General features: G+C 50.1%; 2 protein-coding genes across 9 annotated transcripts; one reads left to right on the top strand and one right to left on the bottom strand.

The window, feature by feature from the left end:
* Positions 1–1849: 1849 nt before the first annotated feature.
* NPR2 (natriuretic peptide receptor 2) lies at positions 1850–19544 on the top strand. 5 transcript variants are annotated; one of them, XM_003829844.6, is made up of 22 exons: positions 1850–3335; positions 4153–4358; positions 9870–9983; positions 10274–10409; positions 10641–10735; positions 10961–11093; positions 11322–11406; positions 11895–12015; positions 12178–12252; positions 12458–12535; positions 12755–12859; positions 12984–13055; positions 15324–15483; positions 15643–15798; positions 15878–16046; positions 16205–16351; positions 16836–16959; positions 17143–17211; positions 18322–18496; positions 18568–18666; positions 18969–19060; positions 19193–19544. In XM_003829844.6, exons 1-22 carry the CDS (start codon positions 2669–2671, stop codon positions 19256–19258), a joined length of 3144 nt encoding a protein of 1047 aa, XP_003829892.1. In that variant the 5' UTR covers positions 1850–2668; the 3' UTR covers positions 19259–19544. The 5 variants fall into 5 exon arrangements, with proteins under 5 accessions (XP_003829892.1, XP_063450472.1, XP_063450473.1 ...); XM_063594402.1 differs by having other exon boundaries at positions 11886–12015; XM_063594404.1 differs by having other exon boundaries at positions 2501–3116; positions 11886–12015.
* Positions 17601–22217, bottom strand: SPAG8 (sperm associated antigen 8). Of its 4 annotated transcripts, none has more exons than XM_003829847.6 (8): positions 21899–22217; positions 20995–21796; positions 20697–20871; positions 20450–20495; positions 20252–20366; positions 20060–20122; positions 19217–19325; positions 17601–18119 (listed from the first exon to the last, which is right to left on the bottom strand). In XM_003829847.6, exons 1-8 carry the CDS (start codon positions 21940–21942, stop codon positions 17986–17988), a joined length of 1488 nt encoding a protein of 495 aa, XP_003829895.3. In that variant the 5' UTR covers positions 21943–22217; the 3' UTR covers positions 17601–17985. The 4 variants fall into 4 exon arrangements, with proteins under 4 accessions (XP_003829895.3, XP_034823295.2, XP_008953484.3 ...); XM_034967404.3 differs by lacking the exons at positions 17601–18119; positions 19217–19325 and adding an exon at positions 19631–19945 and having other exon boundaries at positions 20995–21666; positions 21709–21796; positions 21899–22201; XM_008955236.5 differs by lacking the exons at positions 17601–18119; positions 19217–19325 and adding an exon at positions 19631–19945 and having other exon boundaries at positions 20060–20104; positions 21899–22212.
* Positions 22218–22621: the final 404 nt, after the last annotated feature.

The raw sequence follows: 22621 nt of genomic DNA, 5'->3' as shown, positions 1-22621 counted from the left end.
TTATATTGTAAGCACAGCTTTCTACAGTAAGTTCCACGAGTCAGCAAAATATCTATAAAGAGCCTCTCCTTGGAGACCATGAAACCTGCATTTTAATCTCTCTTTTGCAACTAAAAAGCCATGTGGGATTGGGGGAGAGGAGCGAGTAAGGACACTGCGACCTTCCTCTCTGGGATTTGGTTTTCAATTATCTTTAAATGAGAGGGCTAAACAATATATTTATATGATCCTCTTAGCCCTGCCATTCTGTAATTCTTTCAGGAATTTTGTCATTTTGGATTTGCTTGTCTCATAAACAATGTGTAGTTGCTTAAAAATCAACTATTCTATTTGGTTGACTTGGTCTAAAGTATTTCTCATGTTGTCTCGTCATTCTTTTGACTGTTCCTTTTTTTTTTTTTTTTTGCCTTGGCCAGATAGGACAAAATTCCTTTTCACTGCAGTATTGGGAGCCTGGAACTAGAGTTACCAACCCCTCTGCGTTAAAGAAGGAGCTGTCCTGAGGCTTCCATCTCTACTGGGCTTGAGGCAAGAACATTGTTAGGGGCGGCCTGCTCTTGGCCTCTGTGCCCCAGGGATTGCAAATGCATGTTCCTCAAAGGTAAGGGCTGTATCATTCGGCTTTCTTTGTATTCACAGGTACAGCTTGTGCTAGGCAGCCCGTGTTCAATAAATATCGTGCCTAAGGATAAAGCGGCATTGTCCTTAATTTCCCCCACCAAACCACTAGGTGTCGCCTTCATCTCAGGGAAACCATGCCCGTCCTCGCCCTATACACTCCCACCCCACTCCAGGGCTCCAGGAGCGCTCTTAGCTTGTGATTTCTGGAGAAATAGCTTGAAGGGGGAGAGAAACCGTGGCTCTTAGCGCGGGCAGAGAATGGGCTTATGTGCATGTCCTTTATGACAGTTGGAGAAAAATCCCCAAGGTCCCATAGCAGTCCCTCTCAGCCACCATGAGATCATCCCTCACAAGCTGTTCTTGGGGTCAGATTGGCACTCCAGATATGAGGGCCCTAGGGAAAGCTTCCTAAGGGAAGCTAGGAGCAAGGTGGAACCCCAGGAGAGCGTGGATGGGCTTCCACTGCGGGGAGTGTCCCGCCGGTCCGTTACAGGCTTTCCCCAGGCGCCAGCCTGCGCTGTGCAGGAGACAAAAGAAAATCGAGGCCCTGACTGAGCAGATGGTGCGGAGGAAGCCGGGCGGGCTGCGGTGGGCTTCTGAGGACACGAGGAGGGCAGGGGGCATGGAGACAGCGGGGGGCCGAGAGTTGAGTCCCAAGCAAGAAGGAGCCTCGTGGACTTTCTAAGGACTGGTGGGAAGTGTAGAGCAGGGGCCCCTGGCTGCTGGAGGGGCCCGTCCAGGGAGCGGGCATGGTCCCCGGTGGAGTAAGCCGCACTGCCGTCGGGAGGGCGCTATGGTTTGCTAGGTGGGGGGGCTGGTGAGGATACCACACGTCTGGGGATCCTCGACTGCTTCCTGGAGACTGGAACCACTGAGGGACTCAGGGAGTTCAGAGGGGAGACCCAAGAAGAGCGGGCTGAGCGAGGGGGAGAAGACAAACCCTGGGGTCGCTGGCGTGTGTGAGATGGAAATGGAAGGAGGGGCGGCAGGGGGACCAGGGGCGTGGGGGAGACCAGGCTAGGCCCTGAGAGTGAGGGAGCGCCCCGGAACCCTGCTGGCCGGCGAGGCCTTGGTGCGGAGCCCCCAAGTGCTCACCGGGGTGGGTTTGGGACCTGGCGGTCCCGAGCGCCCGGGTGGGGGGTGGGGGAAGGCAGCCGGCGCCGGAGGGTGGGGCCGGGAGGGAGGAGGAGGGGCAGCGGGGGAGGGGCGGGGGCGGGCGGCCTGCCCGGGGGAGTCGCACTCGGCCGCCGGCGCAGCGAGCGGAGACGGGCCGGGCCGAGGCGACCTGACCCGGACGAGCGGCGCGCGCGGGGCCCAGGCGGGGGGCGGGAGGAAGTGCCGGGCAGCGCCGGCCGCCAGGGCCCAGGAGAAGCGGAGCAGAGAGGAGCGGGGACACGGGCGGGGCCGCCGTAGCTCCGGATGGGACCAGCGCCCGGGCCCGTTAGTCCAAGCAGGAGCTCCGGGAGAATCCTTCACAGGGAGATTTACCCCTGCCTTCCCCTGCCCTCCGGCCCAGGCCTCGCTTCGCTCCCCGCCTGCCCATGATCCCAGTCCTTCCGCGGCGCGGGCACCCTCCCACCTTACCCCCTTGGTCCTATGTGGCGCAGCGCCCTCCTGCCCTCCCGGCCCTTTCAGCTGTGAGGTTCCCCCAGGCCGTTTCTTTGTACCACCCGCCCCCCACCCCCACCCCATCCCAGTCCCAGATCCCCTTTTCCTTCTCAGCTTTAGATTCATCAGGCTTCTTCACCTCGCACTGTCCCCATCCTGGCCGCAGGCCCCCTCGGTCCCTCCCTCCCCCTCCCACCCCGCTCTCAGTCCTCAGTCCTTGCCCTAGGCTGGTAGCCCACTCCTTGCCCGCCCCCCGCCTTCCTCCCATCTCCCCCTCCTCTCCCCGGCCCCCAGCACCTTCTGCATCCCAGCCTACCTAGCCTACTCCTCCTCTTCCTGGCCCTCTTCCCCAAGCTCCAGACTGGGGGGTGCTCGCCTCTCCCCTGTAGGCCAGAGCAGCCCCAAGTTCTGGGGGCGGTGGGGCTGCTGCTTTATCCCCATGGCGCTGCCATCACTCCTGCTGTTGGTGGCAGCCCTGGCAGGTGGGGTGCGTCCTCCCGGGGCGCGGAACCTGACGCTGGCGGTGGTGCTGCCAGAACACAACCTGAGCTATGCCTGGGCCTGGCCACGGGTGGGACCCGCTGTGGCACTAGCTGTGGAGGCTCTGGGCCGGGCACTGCCCGTGGACCTGCGGTTTGTCAGCTCCGAACTGGAAGGCGCCTGCTCTGAGTACCTGGCACCGCTGAGCGCTGTGGACCTCAAGCTGTACCATGACCCCGACCTGCTGTTAGGTCCCGGTTGCGTGTACCCTGCTGCCTCTGTGGCCCGCTTTGCCTCCCACTGGCGCCTTCCCCTGCTGACTGCGGGTGCTGTGGCCTCTGGTTTTTCGGCTAAGAATGACCATTATCGTACCCTGGTTCGCACTGGCCCCTCTGCTCCCAAGCTGGGTGAGTTTGTGGTGACACTACACGGGCACTTCAATTGGACTGCCCGTGCTGCCTTGCTGTACCTGGATGCTCGCACAGATGACCGGCCTCACTACTTCACCATCGAGGGCGTCTTTGAGGCCCTGCAGGGCAGCAACCTCAGTGTGCAGCACCAGGTGTATGCCCGAGAGCCAGGGGGCCCCGAGCAGGCCACCCACTTCATCCGGGCCAACGGGCGCAGTGAGTGTGGCCCGGGCTATTTTAGGGTCAGGGGAGGAGGGTTGCTGTGTCCCTAAAGCTCAGCACTGGGGAACTGTAGATGGAGATAGGCATTGAGCAGCTGTATGTGGTGGTTGGGATCAAGAAGCACACGTGGACAGAGCACCTGTGAGAGGGCCAAGGCTTCATCATGGGAGCTTGTGAACACCCTAGGCAGATGCAAACAAGAAGAGAGCATGAGGGGTGAAGCCTTGTATCAAGGTGGAATGTGAAAATGAGGGGATATTAAGTTTCGGGAGCAATGTTTGTGCCCTAGAGTAGTGAATGTGATTGACAGCCACTCTGAAATGTGCCCTGTCTGTGATCAGAGCTACCACCCATACTGGGCGCCAAGACCCCTTGGTGGTGTAAAAATAATGAGGGCTCCTTGAACGGACTCAGGGCTCAGCAGATTTGGGAAAGACAGATAAAGTTCATACTGAGAAATCTGTGCTGTCTGTGCCTTTGAGCCCAGGGAAGGGCAGGGAAGAGTCAGGGAGCAGGCCGGTTGGGTGGGGAGTAGCAAGGGAGGCTCTGGGAAAGGGAGGGGCTTGAGAGTGACGGCTCCCTTCCTCTGGGGTCTGGACAGGCTCTGACTTCTGCCAGATGGTCCATATGGCCCCAGGGTACTTATGGTGGACTCCAAGGGGGGTGGGCTGGGGAGCATCTGCTTTGGGGTTGATAGGTTAGGGCACTCTCTTTCTTGCTGAAGAGGGACATCCCAGTGATTCAGAGAGGGGGCTGTGTGGGGGACCTGGATACCTTCTCAGGTGCTCCTCTGTCATGTACCTGCTCCCAGTTGTGTATATCTGCGGCCCTCTGGAGATGCTGCATGAGATCCTGCTTCAGGCCCAGAGGGAGAATCTGACCAATGGGGATTATGTCTTCTTTTACCTGGATGTCTTTGGGGAGAGCCTCCGTGCAGGCCCCACACGTGCTACAGGCCGGCCCTGGCAGGACAATCGCACCCGGGAACAGGCCCAGGCCCTCAGAGAGGCCTTTCAGGTATCATTTGAGCCAAATCTGAAGGAGGAGGGGGAAGAGGTGCTTCGCTGGAAATTCTCTCTCACAAGACCCTAAAGAAACCCTAGGAACCAGGCAGGAATTGTGAGCCACAGGAGTAAAATGAACAGAGGCATTCTGAGTCTAGTGTCACCCTTTCTTACTTCTCTACTTTTGTGACTCTTGGTGTGCTTGCTGCCAAGACTGACTTTGGCTGCCTCCAAAATCCTAAAACACTGACTTTCCTAAGTGTCAGTAGTAGGCTATATTGTGGGGGAGAAAAGTTCAGGAAAAGATCTGATCCTAGCCCTTGGGTGGGCTTCCACCCTTTATGGAGAGGTGAGGCATCGTTCTGGTACAGTCAGACAAAGTTTGAGAAAGGATATGATTATGTGTCCTGGAACAGACACTAAGAACTTTAGTGGCTCAGAGGAGGAAGAGTCAGTGTGGGCTGTGTTTAGGGAAGGCTTTTACACAGGAAGTGAGACCCTATTGTGACTTTAATGATAGATGTCATATTCATAGTCAGAGTGGGAGAGGAGATCCAAGCATCCTGAGCAAAGAGAAAAAGATAGGAATGGGCGTGTTTGAGAGACCAAGAAGATGCTGACCCGACAAGAATGAGGGGTTCACTTAAAGGAGATACAGGAAATAAAGTTGCAAAGGTAGAATCAGATTAAGGAGAGCTCTAAGTCTTAAGGCACCAGGACTTGAATTTGGGGTCCTTGACTTTTTGTGTGTGTGTGTGTGTGTGGAGATAATTATACAGTAGTGACAGAATTCAGGATTAGAAGAGGGGGAGACCTGGGGCAGTGAGACCAACTGTAACAGATTAGAAGGGGGTGAGGTGATATGGCTTGAACTAGTGTGATGATAGCAGGAATGGAAAGAAATGCATTTCAGATTTCAGAAAATTTGTGGGGAATGTTGGCATGACTCTGTTCATTTCACTCCTGCTCAAAACTTTCAGTGACTTGTGTTCTAGAGAATAAAATCCTGACTCCTTATTGTGACATTTAAGACCTTCTGCAGTCTGTTCTCAAACCACTTTTTCAGTCTTACCTCCTGGTACCCTCATGCTGAGAACTGCAGCCTACCAGGCCTCTGAGTTCCCCCAACCCCAGGGCCTTCCTGCCCCTGTGCCTTTATGTTCTTTTTCCTTTTGTCTGGAATGCTCTTCCTTCCCTCATCCCAAATATCTGCCTCTCAAAATCATACCCATGAATCTTCCCGATTCCCCCGCCACTTTTTTACTAACCGTGCATATAAGTGTTTCCCGTGTATTTATCCATATACCTCCTTTTTTCCAAGAAGGATTGGAGGTGGCTTATGGGATAACCTTAAAGTCCTTTAAACTCTGGGATTATTTGGTTCTAAGTAGCTGTGTATAAGGGCTGGACCTGGGTGGCCATTCTTCTCCAGTAAGGTTTTATGTGGCTGTGATTATATATTTGGTTGCGACTGACGAGTGTGTGTCTGACTGAGAATGACATAGCTGTTTGCATGCCTGAGAATGAGTCTGTGACTGTCACACTTGAATATGGGCAGTGGCAGGGCAGGTTTTGTTTATGCCATAATGTTTTCCTAAAACAATCTTCTCACCTTTGTCTGGGTAATGCTTCCATATTCTTTAAGACTCATACCAGTTATTTTCCTTTCTAGGAAATGATCCCAGAATCCCTAAGTGGGACTGAATTTCCTATTCTTTTGCTTAACTCCATCTACCATAGAACTAACCATATTATTCAGTCTGTGTTTGATTTATTTGAAGGCTGACTCATTTCATTAGTATTTACTGAGCACCTATCATGTCCAGTCACTGTGCTAGGTACTGGTATACAAGGGAGAGCATAACAGACTTTGTTCCTGCCTTTTTGGAGTTTACATTTGGTAGGATGGGCAGGCAATAAATAAGTAAGCAAATAAATACAAATGTAGGAACATATTGTGATGTGTTACTAAAACATAAAGAGGAAAGGAATAGAGTGTTATGAAAAGAGAAGAACAAGGGGATTGTACTTCAGCTGGTGTGGACTGCAGAAGATCTGTGACCCTCTCAGATGGGAGCACTCCATAACCTTCCTGGTTATATCCTTTTTCTTTTTGAGACAGCTCTGTTGCCCAAGTTGGAGTGCAGTGGTGTGATCACAGCTGCTCACTGCAGTCTTGACCTCCCAGGCTGAAGCAATCCTCCCACCTCAGCCTCCCGAGTTGCTGGGACTACAGGCATATGACACCATGCCCAGATAATTTTTTATTTTTTATAGAGATGGGGTCTTATCATGTTGCCCAGGCTGGTCTCGAACTCCTGGGCTCAAATGATCTTCTTGCCTTGGCCTCTCAAAGTGCTGGGATTACAGGCATGAGCCACTGCGCCTTGCTGGCTGTATTCTATTTGTGGAAGAAAAGCCTCACTTTCTTCTGTGAGCATTATTGCCCAGCCAAGGGTCCCCAGCATTAAGGGTAGCTAGAGGAGGGATCTAGTCATCCAATAATCAGTTATATCAATTAACTCTCAGTTCTCCCCCTCACTGTGGGCATTATTCAGACAGAGAAATAAAGAGGGAATCTTTGCTGCAACACAAGAGAAGGGAACTAGGCAGCCAGGAATATGCTGATGGGAAGGTCAAGGCTTTGGGTAGGTGGGGCTGAGGGGTGATAAGGTGCCCCGCCCCTCCCACCTTCCAATGGGGAAGCAGGGGAGAGTCTGAGGGATGTTGGGCAGTTAGCTACAGCCAAGCAAGGATGAAAGAGCACAGAGCCTTTCTCCCAGAGACACTGGCCCTCTGAGGTCCCAGACCAGGCCAGCCTGGAAAAGGTGGCAATAGAGGAAAGGAGGCCTTGACACAGATGCCCACAGCTTTTCCAGGAGGGTATCATGCTCAAGGAAAGGCCCTAGCTCATGCCGTATCGATACTGGCTACTAGGGAGAGAGCTCTGAAATCAAGTATGTTGATATGATTTTTCTCTCCCATTTAGCCACTAGCTGCTCCAGGGCAGGGATCATGCTCATCTTCATATTCCATATGTCTAGCATGTAGTAGGTGTTTAACACATATTTGCTGAATTGAATTAGGGGTGTGTTGGGGAGAGGGGGATAGGATGAGGAATTCACCTAGACAGGAGTAGAGCTGGCAAGTAATGTAAACTAGGTGATCAACCAGGATAGGGAAGAAAAGATTGAGTGGAACTAAATAAGCAATGACCAGGCTCTGAGGATCCAGAAGCCCAGGCTGGTCAATGGAGGACTACAGGGTTAGAAACCCAGGCAGAGATCACAACCTACATGACCAGCATGAGATTGGGTTACACACAGGGAGCACCAGCGGCAAGAATGGAAGAAAGCACTAAACCAAGGGCTTGGAGATCACTTGTCTCATTAGGCCACTGTTGACCACTCTCCAGTTGGCCAGGGCAAGTCTCAGTGGGCGGGTCCACAGATAGAGGCAGGTGCCTCCTGAGGGTGCACATTTCCTAGGTGTGCTCCTGGCACCCACCCACCACTGCACCCATTTGTGGCGGACTTTGCTTGTTTTTTCCACCTGGGGTCCACTGTGAAATGGGACACAATTATCCTCCTTCACTGTCTCTCAAACCCCTGAGCAAGCACAGAAACTGTTTGAGGTTGGGTTTTTTTTTTTGGTTTGGTTTTTCATTTTTGTTTTTTGGTACTACAACTACAACTAGTAACCACAGCAAAAACAGTTCTAGCATAGCAGTTTAGGGGGACCATGGGGTCAAAACTATTTAAAAATAATACAAAGATCTTATCTGCTTTGTCACGCTTGTTCTTTTGTGATTGTGTAGGGAAGTTTTCCAGAGGTTACATGGCATGATGATGTCATCACTTGGACAGCTATGGAAGGTGTGCTTGTGTGTTCTTGCATTTTCAAAATTTATCAGTTTTAATTTCTAAGACGGTCAATATTGATAGATATAGTCCACATAAACAAACTTTATTTGGGGTCCTTAATAATTTTTAAGAGTGTAAAGCGATTGTGAGACCAAAAGTTTGATAACTGCTAGCCTAACAAACTAGCCAAACTTAGTGTTGAGAATTAGTGTTTAAAATGTGTTAAAAACCTATCATCAGCCTTTATTGAAATATAAATTGTGTTGAACCTGATCTTTTCTCGCCCTTTTCCTGACTTTTTACATTGCTTGTCAACAATATTCTACCTCTTTATTTTATTCTTGGAACAGATGCTACTGAATGAACTATTTCAACCCTTTCCTCAGTTCCCTTCTCTTTTTAAAAAAATTTTACCTGAGACTGGGAGAATGTTAGAAGTGTGTAATCAGGCAGCTAAATGCTCTAGTAAGAATAATGATATCTTGAGGCAAGCTGCAGTCTAATATAATATAATGAATGCATATTAGAAATCGACTTTATTATTTCCTATCTGTAATGAATTGATACATAATAGGCCATATGTGATGTGTCTAGTGCAGCGTATCTCTATGGTCCACATGTACTTTCTATGACAAGAATAAACAAAACTGGGAGAAATGACCGGATTTTAAATTATCATTTCACAAAGTCATGTTTCATAAAATATATTGAACTGAAGTCTTTCCTTGAAGTTGTGATGCCAGTTTCCTGTTGGAGCAGAGGTTGGTCTCAGTGACTATGTGGCCTGAGGCAGGGCCTGAGACTGGGAGGTCCAGCAGCTCAGGAAGGGGAAATGTGTGAGACTAATGGGAGCCAAGCAGGCACTTTGGTGAGAGACAGAGATGCTGACTCATGGGCCAGTGAGATGTGTGCATGTCTGAGATCACATGTGTCATTTGCTTACCTGTGAAATGTGTGTGGGCATGTGACTGTGTGTTTGTCCCTGTGACACATCTATTACTCAGTAAGCAGGACAGTGCTGTTTGTGGTAGGTGTTCCACACATTAAATGGATGAGCACACAGCTTTTCACAGGTGGAATCACTGTCTCAAAGTATTTCCCTCAGTTGTCATAGGGCCTGAAATCTCTCTAATTCACTGGGTGGAGACACTGTGTTCAAGTGGCCGAAATGACAATGTTAGTATTTTACTGATGACATTAACAGTGATTAACATCTCAGAGAGGAGCTGTTAGTGGGTGTTGTCCTTGATCATAAGCAGATACCCAGAAAGCATGGGACAGAGGAGCCGTGTGAGCTGTGGTGGCCTGGCAGGAACCTGGATGCTGGAAGGGAGCTCTGGAAGATGTTGGGCTGGGCTTTGGGGATGGGGTTGACTATTATTTGCCAGTTTCCACCTTCCCAGAACCAGTCCTATCTACCTTTCAGGAGGAGTGCCACTCCCTCTTCCCAGATGTATGCAACACAATACACACACACACACACACACACACACACACACACGCAGAGAGAGAGCGGTTAGTAGCCCTTTCAAAGCCTTCAGACTCACCTGTGTATATTTTATATCATGTATATTTTACCAAGTTTCCCTGTCCTGCATCTTCTCTTCCCCTAATGCCTATCTTGAATCCTGTTCACTCTTCCCCATATGCTGCTGGTACAGACTGTATTGGTGATCACGTACCGAGAACCCCCAAATCCTGAGTATCAGGAATTCCAGAATCGTCTGCTGATAAGAGCCCGGGAAGACTTTGGTGTGGAGCTGGGCCCTTCCCTGGTAAGTAGATCTCTCCCTTCCTGAGAGTCAGGTCAAGCTTTGGGGAAGGGCTTCTCTCCCAAACTCAGCATCAAGTCTTGGCTGTGGAGCAAGCCCAACTTTGGGGGGTCTCCGCTTCTGTCCAGGATTTTTCCTTCTGCCCTAGGGAGTAGTTAGGAAGGGATGGCACTTTAGGAATAAGAGGGAAGAAAGCAAACCAGAAGAGAGAATAGGTAGAAGGGAGACCCCAGAGAGAGGGGAAGGGGCCTTGCAGGACATTTGGAGAGTACTGCTGAAGTTGCCACCCCCAGATGAACCTCATCGCTGGCTGCTTCTATGATGGGATCCTGCTATATGCTGAAGTCCTGAATGAGACAATACAGGAAGGAGGCACCCGGGAGGATGGACTTCGAATTGTGGAAAAGATGCAGGGACGAAGATATCATGGTAATGAATAGGGGTCAATGGGGATCTGAGGGCTGATGTCAGGAATAGAGTGGGCTGAAGAAGAAACAGATGTCAGGGTCACCACAGCTTTAGTGGGGGTTAGTGAATATGGCAGAGGTGCCCACACCTCAAGATCGGGGAAGGGTAGACTCTGAGGGAGCCGTAGGCATGAGTGAGTGGGAGAGGAGCCCAGGGTAGACCTCAAAGAAAGGACACTCTTTTCTGTCTTAGGTGTAACTGGGCTGGTTGTCATGGACAAGAACAATGACCGGGAGACTGACTTTGTCCTCTGGGCCATGGGAGACCTGGATTCTGGGGACTTTCAGGTGATGGAGGAGGAGGCAGGGAAGAGAGTGTGGCCCTGCAAAATCCAGCTTTCAAGGGTTCAGTGGGGGCAGAACCAAAACTACTAGATGAGGGACTTGTTTTCTCTGCTGGCACTGCATCCTGGCTGGGTGGTAGGCTGGGGAGAAAAGCAGCGAAACAGCTCGGGTCTGGGGAGGAGGCTGGTGGGAGCAGGCCTGTGGGCCCAGCTTTTTGCTTCCTTACAGCCTGCAGCCCACTACTCGGGAGCTGAGAAGCAGATTTGGTGGACGGGACGGCCTATTCCCTGGGTGAAGGGGGCTCCTCCCTCGGACAATCCCCCCTGTGCCTTTGACTTGGACGACCCATCCTGTGATAAAAGTGGGTGTGTGCAGGGACTGGGAGCAGCTTTCCTCCCTTTGCTTTCCATTCATGGCCTCCACCCTCACTGACCCTCCACTCTTAACTGTGCTTCTGCCTTTACGTCTGCATCCCTCCCTCCTCATTTCTTCCTACTCCCAAGGAGTCTGTCTATGCACCTATGCACCCCATTCTCCATTCTGCCAAGTCCGCACACAGTCTTCCTCAGGGTCTCTATTTCCCCTTCAGCTCCACTTTCAACCCTGGCAATTGTGGCTCTGGGCACAGGAATCACCTTCATCATGTTTGGTGTTTCCAGCTTCCTAATTTTCCGGTGAGTTCTGGGTTTCTTGCTGACCTACTCCCTGCCCCCATTGCCACACAACCTCTGGCTGAAGCCAGGTGGTCCCTATAACGTGGGATAGGGTAGTAGGTTTCTTAATTTGCTGGTTGTCTCTTAGACCCAACAGCGTCTTCCTCTCTAGCCTTTCTCTTTAGTTGTCGCTTAGCCTAGGTGTTTGTTCCACTTTTGGTCCTAGACTGGATATACTAACTAGTGTTTTTCAGTGGGGTTAAGATCAAAGGTGAATTTTCCATTGGTCTTCTTTTAGGAAAGAACTTTCACCCCCAATCTCTGTGTTTGTTAGTGAGCATAGGGCATGTGCCAGATATGCCGAGAATGCAGCCTTATCTTCCAGCCCTGTCTCTCAGGTGTAACAGTTGCAGCTTCAGGAGCTGCAGGGAAGCCCCTGCAACCCTGCTGTTGGCTTGGGGGTGGCAGGATTCGGCTTGCCAGTCAACTGAGGTGTGCAGTCCTTACAGAAAGCTGATGCTGGAGAAGGAGCTGGCTAGCATGTTGTGGCGTATTCGCTGGGAAGAACTGCAGTTTGGCAACTCAGAGCGTTATCACAAAGGTGCAGGCAGTCGCCTCACACTGTCGCTGGTGAGCCCTTGTCTCAGCTGTTCCTCTGCCTCCCTCTGAGTTCCTGTCCCTTCTTACCCTGGATCTCTCCCAGCACATTGGCTTGTAATGATAGCCCCTGCACTACCACCATCATCTAATGTTCCTTTCATCCTTCCGCCTCCATGTTGCCCTTGGCCCCAGCGGGGATCCAGTTACGGCTCGCTCATGACAGCCCATGGGAAATACCAGATCTTTGCCAACACCGGTCACTTCAAGGTGAACAGTCATTTGCTTGTTCTGGTCCCCACCATTTCATCCTGTCTCATCCCCATCTGCCACCTCTGCCCCTGAACCTCTGTCCCTCATACCCCCCTCTCTGTGCCCAGCTGAGCTCCTGGGTGCTTCCACTGCTCTCTAGCATTTCCTTGTACCCAGAACTTCTGATATTCACTTTCCTTTCCCCTTTCACTCCCACCATCAGGGAAATGTTGTCGCCATCAAACATGTGAATAAGAAGCGCATTGAGCTGACCCGGCAGGTTCTGTTTGAACTCAAACATGTATGTAACAGAGGATGGACTCAAACATGTATGTAATGGAGGAGTGGGGAAAACTATGAAATAGTAAAATTGGCTAGATGGGCAAGGGGTTGATTTATAAATGATTTTAAAATCGTAGATACAACTAAGAGAAAGGTCCTCTTATGTAGTGGTAAGTTTCTGTATCTAATTTTTAACTCTTTCAATTTTCTCATCCTTCCCATTGTTTTTTTCTGCCAGATGAGAGATGTTCAGTTCAACCATCTCACTCGCTTCATTGGCGCCTGCATAGACCCTCCCAACATTTGCATTGTCACTGAATATTGTCCTCGTGGGAGTTTACAGGTGAGGGATAGGTGTAGGAGATTATGGCAGGGGTGGGAAGGATAGACCCAAAGTTATACTGACTCTATGCCGGGTGATAGCTGGTGGGACCAGGACAGACAATCTATTCCATGTCACTTACCAGGATATTCTAGAAAATGACAGCATCAACTTGGACTGGATGTTTCGTTATTCACTCATTAATGACCTTGTTAAGGTGAGTCTTCCCCACTCCTTAGAAGTTCATCCACTTTAAATCACTTCCACTGTTCTTTGATTGTGGTTTTTCTCCTTCTAGTCCTCTGAAAGTCCTGTTCTCTCATCTCCCCTTATTCCCATGGTCTGGTAATAATGGGTAAACAAGGAGTCTGGGGCTTATAACTGGGACAGTGAGTTTTACCTGCCACAAGGAGTCCTGTGCCTGTAGAGAGTTTCTATCTTTCTGTCTTAAATATCTCAGGTCTCTTTCCATCATCTCTTTTACCTCTAAGAACTCATAAAATGAGTGGAGTCTCTGAACATATTTATCTCTTGTTTTTCCTCTCATTATTTTACTCTCCGAACATATTTATCTCCTGTTTTTCCTCTCATTATTTTACTCTCTGACCAATATTTGGCATGTCTGCCCTTTTGTTCAGAAAACTGAAATTTAAAAAAGGAACATTTACTAGTAGAACTAAGAGAAACCAAGGAAGATTGTACTAAAAACCTTTGGTACTCCTCTGTTATACTAGGTTTTCGCTATGTTCAAATGACTCAGAGGCCCATGGATTTGTGGAGCATAAAATAGAATCTTGCATGAGTTGGACAGGTTTTCTGAAATAAGTCTCATAGCCAATGAGCATCCCAGTGGATCACCCCACACTGTATTTGAAACTAGCTTTGGTTTTCTGCTGAATTCTCATGAAGTTATTTAAAGAGTATTTTTTTGTGTGTGAAAATATGCTATCAAATGAGAGATAAAAATATTAGTAAAGCCAATGTCATGCTCAACTAGAGGTGTGATGATAAATATAAGACACGACTCTTGAGAGAACAGTGATTTGGTGGAAAAGTGATTTACAACAAAGCCAGAAGCCTAATCCTGTGATTTTTGAAGGCATCCTTTGCACAGTTTCCACACAAGTAAATTCACAACTTCAGAGATTCCCAAAAGTTTTGTTGATACCAAAATAAATAAAAAGGAAGAGTTCATAGAGATTAGAGTTATGAATTAAGTCCAGAGCTAAACATTTAGACAGAAATGTTTTTTGTTAGCATATTGAACCTTGTATCCTCTTTCTGTCTCACCTGAACTGACTTGGGTGGCTCCTAGGGTTTCATTTTTGGGGAGCATCATTAAGACTTTTTTTTTTTTTTCTGAGACAGGGTCTTATTCTGTCACCCAGGCTAGAGTGTAGTGGCTAGATCACTGCTTACTGCAGCTTCGACCTCCTGGGCTCAAGTGATTCTCCCATCTTAGCCTCCTGAGTAGCTGGGACCACAGCGTGTGCTGCAGTGCCTGGCTCATTTTTGTATTTTTGGTAGAGATGGGGTTTCGCCATGTTGCTGAGGCTGGTCTTGAACTGCTGGGCACAAGCAATCTGCCAGCCTTGGCCTCCCAAAGTGCTGGGATTACAGGCATGAGCCACTGAGCCCGGCCTTTAAGACTGTCTTTCAGCTCCTCGGAGGCAAAGGTTTTTCCCTCTCTGGACCCACAGAGCCAGCAGTTTTAGGCTTCTGCACTGGCTTAGCAGATTTTGTCCATTTTCCAGGTTTACAATGTTCTGCACTTTCTCTCTGATCCAGCATTCCCTCTAGTAGATCTTGTTCCTCCTCTACCCCGACCTGCCCACCTCCCTCTAGTAGATCTTTTTCCTCCTCTACCCCGACCTGCCCACCTCCCTCTAGTAGATCTTGTTCCTCCTCTACCCCGACCTGCCCACCTCCCTCTAGTAGATCTTGTTCCTCCTCTACCCCGACCTGCCCACCTCCCTCTAGTAGATCTTGTTCCTCCTCTACCCCGACTTGCCCACCTACGCCTGGTTATGCATTAAAGTTTACAACTGGTCTTCCTTGGTATATCCAGCTACTCTTGATACCTGGGTCTCAAGTCATGTCTTCCTAATTAGTAGCCAGGTATCTGAGGCCACCATGGGTGTTATATCATTTTGGTCTTCACCCAAGTTCTGTTCTCTTCACTAATCAAGAAGATTGACTGCCCTCTCCAGGGTAGTCATTTGTAGCTCCACTTATCCCTCTTTTTAAGCATTTTCCCTGTCCCTGGTGGCTGGGTGCCTGTGTCCTGCTTATGATACCAGGAACAGATGACTCTTCTGTTCTTCCTGCTTCCTTGGGTGGAAACTGCAAAGGATGCCTTCCAAAATCAGCTTATTATTTTTGTGGACCCAAGATCTGTAGACAGCTAGCCAGTGCCCATCTCATGGAGAGAGGGTATTCTAAGCCAGATATGATCCAATCCCATGACTTGATCTGTACCCTGCAGGGCATGGCCTTTCTCCACAACAGCATTATTTCATCGCATGGGAGTCTCAAGTCCTCCAACTGTGTGGTGGATAGTCGTTTTGTGCTCAAAATCACAGACTATGGCCTGGCCAGCTTCCGATCAACTGCTGAACCTGATGACAGCCATGCCCTCTATGCCAGTGAGGCCCACCCCCACAACCCACTTTTTATATTGTTCCTCTTTCCACCTAGGGATGGTGGGAGAGGGAGGTGGAGTGACAGTAATATAGGGATGAGCCCAGGTGGGCTTGGGGGTGCCCCATTTCGGGGGACCTGGCCAGCCAGTTTCCTCTTTTCAGAGAAGCTGTGGACTGCCCCAGAACTGCTCAGTGGGAACCCCTTGCCAACCACAGGCATGCAGAAGGCTGACGTCTATAGCTTTGGGATCATCCTGCAGGAGATAGCACTTCGCAGTGGTCCTTTCTACTTGGAGGGCCTGGACCTCAGCCCCAAAGGTAAGAGTCAATCCACTACCCACAGCCTCTTCTTCCTGGGGGAACTCTGTTCTTCATCCAAACCTTTGATCACCCTCAGAGATTGTCCAGAAGGTACGAAATGGTCAGCGGCCACATTTCCGGCCAAGCATTGACCGGACCCAACTGAATGAAGAGCTAGTTTTGCTGATGGAGCGATGTTGGGCTCAGGACCCAGCTGAGCGGCCAGACTTTGGACAGATTAAGGGCTTCATTCGGCGCTTTAACAAGTGAGAGGGCATTGTGGGGCAGGGGCTTCCCAGGGATAGAAGACTTATTAGTCCTGGTGCATGAAGTGGGGCAGGTGGGACCAGAGGGTGGGTTGGATAGGAAGTCCTGGGAATCTTCAGAATCTTAGAGCAAGTGCCTTATCCTGGCCTCCCCCTAGGGAGGGTGGCACCAGCATATTGGACAACCTCCTGCTGCGCATGGAACAGTATGCCAATAACTTGGAGAAGCTGGTGGAGGAACGCACACAGGCCTATCTGGAGGAAAAACGCAAGGCTGAAGCTCTGCTCTACCAAATCCTACCCCAGTGAGACTTTGTCCCCCTTCCTGTATTTTCTTTTGGGATTCTGCTCTGTTGGGCTCTGCCTCATCAGGCACCTGAGAACTCGCCTCCCCACCCTCAGAACCCTGCTGGCCACAGGGAGCACCCCTGCTTATAGATTATTTGCTGTCATTCTGTCTCCACATCAGCTATGCTGCCTTCTTACTGGCTGCCCATCCCTTCTTCTTAAGACCCTGCTCTACCACGCCCTTGCTTCAGCAAGTGTATGTAAAACAGTCCCAACTTGAGACAGCTCCCATGCACAGGGATTCCCCTCAAAACCCCCCGCCACTTGTGTGCCTTACCTTGCATTAGACTGTAATGTCTTCCCAGCCACTTTCCTCCCTCCCACCTGAAAAGCCCAGCTTTCTTGTTACAGCTCATCTCTGCTGCAGCCACATACACTTTCCCTCTCTCTTCCACTCCTGCTCTCTTGGAGTTTGGCTCATATGGCACCCTTGCTTCCTAGTTCAGTGGCAGAGCAGTTAAAACGGGGAGAGACTGTACAGGCTGAGGCCTTTGACAGTGTTACCATCTACTTCAGTGACATTGTTGGCTTCACAGCATTGTCAGCAGAGAGCACCCCCATGCAGGTGAGAGCCATAGGTGAGAGGTGGCGGGTGGGGTTGGGTGGGTAGGGACCTGGGGAAGCCTCATTGATAATAGGAAAGATGAGTTTGTTCTAGAGTTCCCACATCTTTTGATGGCTTGTGGGTTAAGAATTCTTAGAAAATTGGGCACAAGTCTCAGGGCCTCTGCTTTTCTATCCCTTTTAGGTAGTGACACTTCTTAATGACCTGTATACCTGCTTTGATGCCATAATTGACAACTTTGATGTCTACAAGGTGAGAGCTGGGGCCGCTGTTCAATAGAAGACCCTTTAATAGAGACCCGCTTTGAAACTCAGTCTCCCTGAACCCCACACACCTTACCCACCCCATGATCAGTTTTCCCTCCAGGGTACTCAGCATCCTGGTGCTGGAGTGTACTTCGTAGACAGATGTAGCTCCAGCACTATAATTGTACACTCCAGTCGAATTTCTTGTGAATCCTTTGACTTCCCTAATCAGAACCATCATGAGATTTAGCTCCTATCTCCCTGGAGTATAAATACAGCCTATCCAACATTTCTCTCCAGTCCTCTCCAGACATGGAAGAATCATATAGGATGTGGGTCCAGACTGATTTAGTGGGGTGAGGGAAAATATATTTTAAAAAGTAAAACTTTTTGTTGAAGTTATTGAGTTGGATTTATTGTCCTTGGGAGTAAAAATCATCTGGATTTGAATATTGGCTTGTTGCTAACTGTGTGGCCTTAGGTAAGTCACAGAATCTCCCTGAGCCTCAGTTGTTTTATCTGTAAGATGGGAATAATAGATTCGTTGTATGGAAAGTACCTAACATTGTTTGGCATGTGGCAGACTACTATTTAGGGATAACTACTTTATCCCTAAATACTTAGTGTGTATTTCCTAAAAACTTCACTGTGTATTTCCTTAAAACAATGGCATTTATTCTCTTACATAGCTTTGGCACAATTACCAAAATCAAATGCCTGCTTTCCTCCTCTCTGACAGTTTGGGCTGTCTGGTCCATTTCACTGGGCCTGCTTTACCTCCTCACCAGCCTCTGTCCTCTTGAGTTACTGTTTTCTTGCTTCCCATTTCCTGATGGCAGAGCCTATTTGTCCATGTCCTGCTGCAGACAGGGTGTTCATTCATTCCGCAAATGTTTACTGAGTATTCACCAGGTGCTGGGTGGAGAAAGAAGACTTAAAGATTCCCTAGACATCTCCTCTCCCCTAGACTCAGGACCATGGCACTTATTTTCTAGTCAATATTCTGGTCTCCAGGATGTCAGGATGATTAATGATGGTGTCCAGCTTGTCTCCCTCTACTTTTTCCCATCCCCATGGATATAAATAGAGGTGACCTTTTAATCCTCCTCTCAATCAGGTGGAGACGATTGGGGATGCTTACATGGTGGTATCTGGCCTCCCAGGCCGAAATGGTCAACGCCATGCACCAGAAATTGCTCGTATGGCCCTAGCATTACTAGATGCAGTTTCTTCCTTCCGCATCCGCCACCGACCCCATGACCAGCTGAGGCTACGCATAGGGGTCCATACTGGTAAGGCTGACTCTCACTCCAGCCCTAGTCTCCACCTTTCCCAGACTCTCCCAACCTGTTTCTTCTCATAGGGCCAGTCTGCGCTGGGGTTGTTGGTCTGAAGATGCCCCGTTATTGTCTTTTTGGAGACACAGTGAACACTGCTTCTCGAATGGAGTCTAATGGTCAAGGTAAGACATTAGCCCTCAACCCCACTGTTGGCCTCAATTTATCTTGCGCTTTTCTTCTTTTCATAATTCCTCCAATTTCTTAATCTGAGAGACCACAGTTCCTTAGTGTCGCATCCTCGGGCATATTTTGGTTCTAATAGATATGCATTGGGAGGTTGGGCATATTTTGGTCCTAATAGATATGCATTGGGAGCTTCCCAGGGATGGTTGGTCGGGCACGGTGCTATACAGTATCACCAATTATTTGATTGCCTTTTCTTTGATTCCTCATTCCACCATCCTCCCCATTCCACCCACCCCAGCGCTGAAGATCCATGTCTCCTCTACCACCAAGGATGCCCTAGATGAGCTAGGATGCTTCCAGCTAGAGCTTCGGGGGGATGTGGAAATGAAGGTGATGGCAGGCCATGGGGAGGGGGGCATGGAAAGGGAGGGTGAAAGTGATTATGGGAATCATAGGGAAAGAGAGGGAGACAAAGGGACTAACATCGAAGCATCTGAATCATGTCCACTCTCCCACTTCCAGGGAAAAGGAAAGATGCGAACATACTGGCTCTTAGGAGAGCGGAAAGGACCTCCTGGACTCCTGTAAACCCCCATTCTTTCCAAGTCAGACAGTCTTCTGCTGCTGGTACCTGGGTGGGCAATGGCCACCATGTCTGCACACACCAGAAATGGACATTTTCATATGCAATGGAAAACAGCCACAAAAAAACCTACCTTATATGGAAGTTGTAGCCCTCTGCAGCTCAGCCCTGTACATATACCTGTCCCTCTCTGGCTTGGTCCCCTTCCTCCCTACTTTCTGTAAATATCTGTATCTAAACCAGAATATTTTGGTCAAATATAAAACAATAATAAAAAAAGTTCTGATGTCATAGTGTGGGATAGGGGCAATCCCAAGGAAAGGTTATGGGGTATGCACACAGTGACTCACAGAATCACTAAATTAGCAGTCTTGGGATGAGAGAGAACCCTTTATGTAAAGCCTCTTCAAGTACAGTGAGAATTAACTTCCTCCCGACCTCTCTAGTGCAGACAGAAATAGATTCCATATTCCATACCCCACTTCCCTCCTCACCCCTCAGAAAGGAGTCATTCTCCCCCCTCCACCACCCAGCCTTCCTCCGGGACAGGGAAGGGAAGATATTTCTCCCAATTGGTAGGGGTAATTCTCAGGTTCATAGGGCAAAAGTTGCCCCAGAGACAAGGGTACTGGTGTTGAGAAGCTGCAGTTCTTCCGGAATGGTGTGTCCAATGTCCTGATGTTACTGACACCCTGGAGGAGTGCCAGGATGAGGATGGATCCCGCTCTCCCCAAGCCAGAACAAAACAACTCTGCCCTACCTTTCCCGCCCCGCTCTGCCCCCAACACCTAGTCACCCTCACACACCGGCAGCTGTGGTGCCCTCTGTATCCAGAAGGTCTCAGGTTGCTCCTGGCGGTAGTCATGAGGCTGTGAGGGAGGGTACTGAGTAACTCCTGGCCTTCAGCCCTCTCTCTCAACCTCTGGGCTTGGTACTTGGCCACAGCCTGTCAGAGCCCAGCTGGTGCAAGTGGCGGGGGATGGGGGGTGGGTTCTCACCTTTGTTGGGGCAGGAGTCCCTGCTTGTGCCAGCTCCATTCGGTAGTCATGGTGTGTCACAGACTCAACCTCGAAGAGCTTCCTTGTGGGTTCCTGTTCTGCCTGCACCTCTTTACTATGTAGCCCGAGGGGTGTCAAGGCCATTCTCACCCAATTTTTCTCCTCCCCATCCCTCTTCCCCTTTACCCAATCCCTTACCAGATCTGATGCTGCAGGAGCATCTCCAGCATGGCTTCACGCTTCCCTGTGAGAGAGTGGGGGGTGGGCAAGGTGGGGTCTGGTTAAGAAGGAGGCCCAGAAGAAACTAACTTGAGAAAAGGAAGAAGAACCTTGGGGTTCCGCCCTTATATCCATTGGAGAATCCACAGCCCCACCAGAAATTCCTTCCTCTTCTTCCCTCTGACTAATGGGCTCGTTCTGGCCTACTCTCTCTCACATTTCACACCTCGAAGTGGCCAATAGACGTTTCCTGGTGGCTGGTACGAGTCTTTCTGGGTGGTGCTGGAGGGCATGGGTGACTTTAGTTGCATAGTCAGCAGTCCCCGGTGTCCGTGTCGGAAGAAAAAACTCTCAGAGCCATCCTGCATGCTTGGGACTTGATCCAGGTGGTTGGTGGCTCTCTGTGGATCCCAAGTTGAATGACTATAATATCCCTTCTGGTACCCACCCTCATGTAAACTACTGCCTCCCCTAAGAAACTGAGGGCAGCCTTCAAGAAAAGGGAGCAGGCCAAAACTTAATACCTCTTCCTCCCAGTTGTAGAGGAGGCACTGGCCCCGCGGCAAAGTTTCATAGCAAACCATAAGCTTCCCTTTAATGTCTGGGGGTTTCCATAGTCCTCGGGCACCCGGTTCTAAGACTTGCAAAAATTCCCAAGGTGGTTGTTTCTGGGGCTCCCAGGGGCAGTGCTGACTCCAGGAGGTATAGTTAGGGACCCGATCCGCCACCAGGTTTCTGAACCCTGGAGGAACACAGGGGCTGAGCTCAGAGTCAGGGCCAGTGTCTGGACCAGGCCCAGAGGCAGGACCAGGATGAGAGCCAGAGCCATGACCAGGACCAGAGCCAGGACCAGGACCAGAGCCAGGGACAGAGCCACAGCCAGGACCAGAGCCAGAGCCAGAGCCATGGCCAGCACCTGAGCTGGAGCCAAGAACAGGCCCAGAGCTAGAGCCTGGAACAGGGCCAGAATTAGAACTATGGTCAGTTGTAGTGCAAGGGTCCTGAGCAATACAGGAAACATAGACGGGCTCAAAGCCAAGACTCCCATGGGCTATATTGTGGGTAAAGCCAGGTCCCGCACAGGGCTCCCCAAGAAGGCTGGGGTCAGAGGACGGCTCCATGAACTCAGAACAGGGCCCTGGGGTCTTTGTAGATAATGCAGCTGCTTTGGCAGTGGTGAAAGCTGCAGTAGCTGCAGCAGCTGATGCAGCCGCTGCAGCTGCTGCGGTTGCAGCTGCCAGGGCCGACCTAGGACTGTCATCTGAAGAAGGAAACGGTTCCGAAGTGGGCCCCAGTCCTTCGGAGCTGGGCTGTATGTCTAAAGATCTGAAAGAAAGCAAACACGACATGGCTGTCAAAAGCGCAGCAGAGGAAGTCAGCTGACCTTCCTCGTCCCCTTATGCCTGCAGCCAGAGCTGCGGCTCTCACCGCGACCGCGACTGCGATCCCTCCGTAGACTCGTTGGTCTCCATCTTCAGACTCCAGCTACTGGGTTGCCATAGAGACAGCAAACAACTCCTGGAGCCTGCGCAGAAGTACAGCCGGGCGGACTTGCAGGTGGCAGTGGAGGCAAGTCCTCTGCGGGGCGGAAGTCTTCAGCCTAGTGCTGTTAGGGAGGTCCGCTTTCCGGTCCCGGCGGCATTCCGCCTCAGACGGGGTTTTAGGGTTCCGCTGGCTTAAGACCTCGCCCTCCACGTCCAAACAGTCTTTGCGTGCGGTTTTCTAAGATGATGCTTTATGGGGATATGTTGGAAACAGGCACAGGGTTGTGGCATTAGATTACAGCCTACTTGGTGTTTGCTGAGAGGCAACTAGCTTCCCCTTAGTTTGCTTAGTTCATTCTCAAAAGTGAGTGGGGTCTTTAACAAATGTTAAGGATGAAAATAAACAAACTAGCTTGAGCAAAATGGTGAGACATAGAATAGTGAAAAGGCAGCCGCTTTTGTTTGGGTGTGATTACTCCTCCTCTAATAAAAGACCCTCATATTGACCACCCTCCTCCTAAGCCCCCTTAGAACCTGGTTTGACCTCTGAAGAAGGGCCAGGATTGGCTTTCAGTTTCTTCCTACTCATTTAGGCTCATTCCTACTGTTACTTTTCTATAAGCTTGACCTAGGGTGGACCACTTGTCTAGAAGACTTACATATCTGC

This window comes from Pan paniscus, chromosome 11 (genome assembly GCF_029289425.2).
Source record: "Pan paniscus chromosome 11, NHGRI_mPanPan1-v2.0_pri, whole genome shotgun sequence".
In the NCBI taxonomy this organism is placed as follows: domain Eukaryota; kingdom Metazoa; phylum Chordata; class Mammalia; order Primates; family Hominidae; genus Pan; species Pan paniscus.
This window is presented reverse-complemented; position numbering and strand designations above follow the sequence as displayed.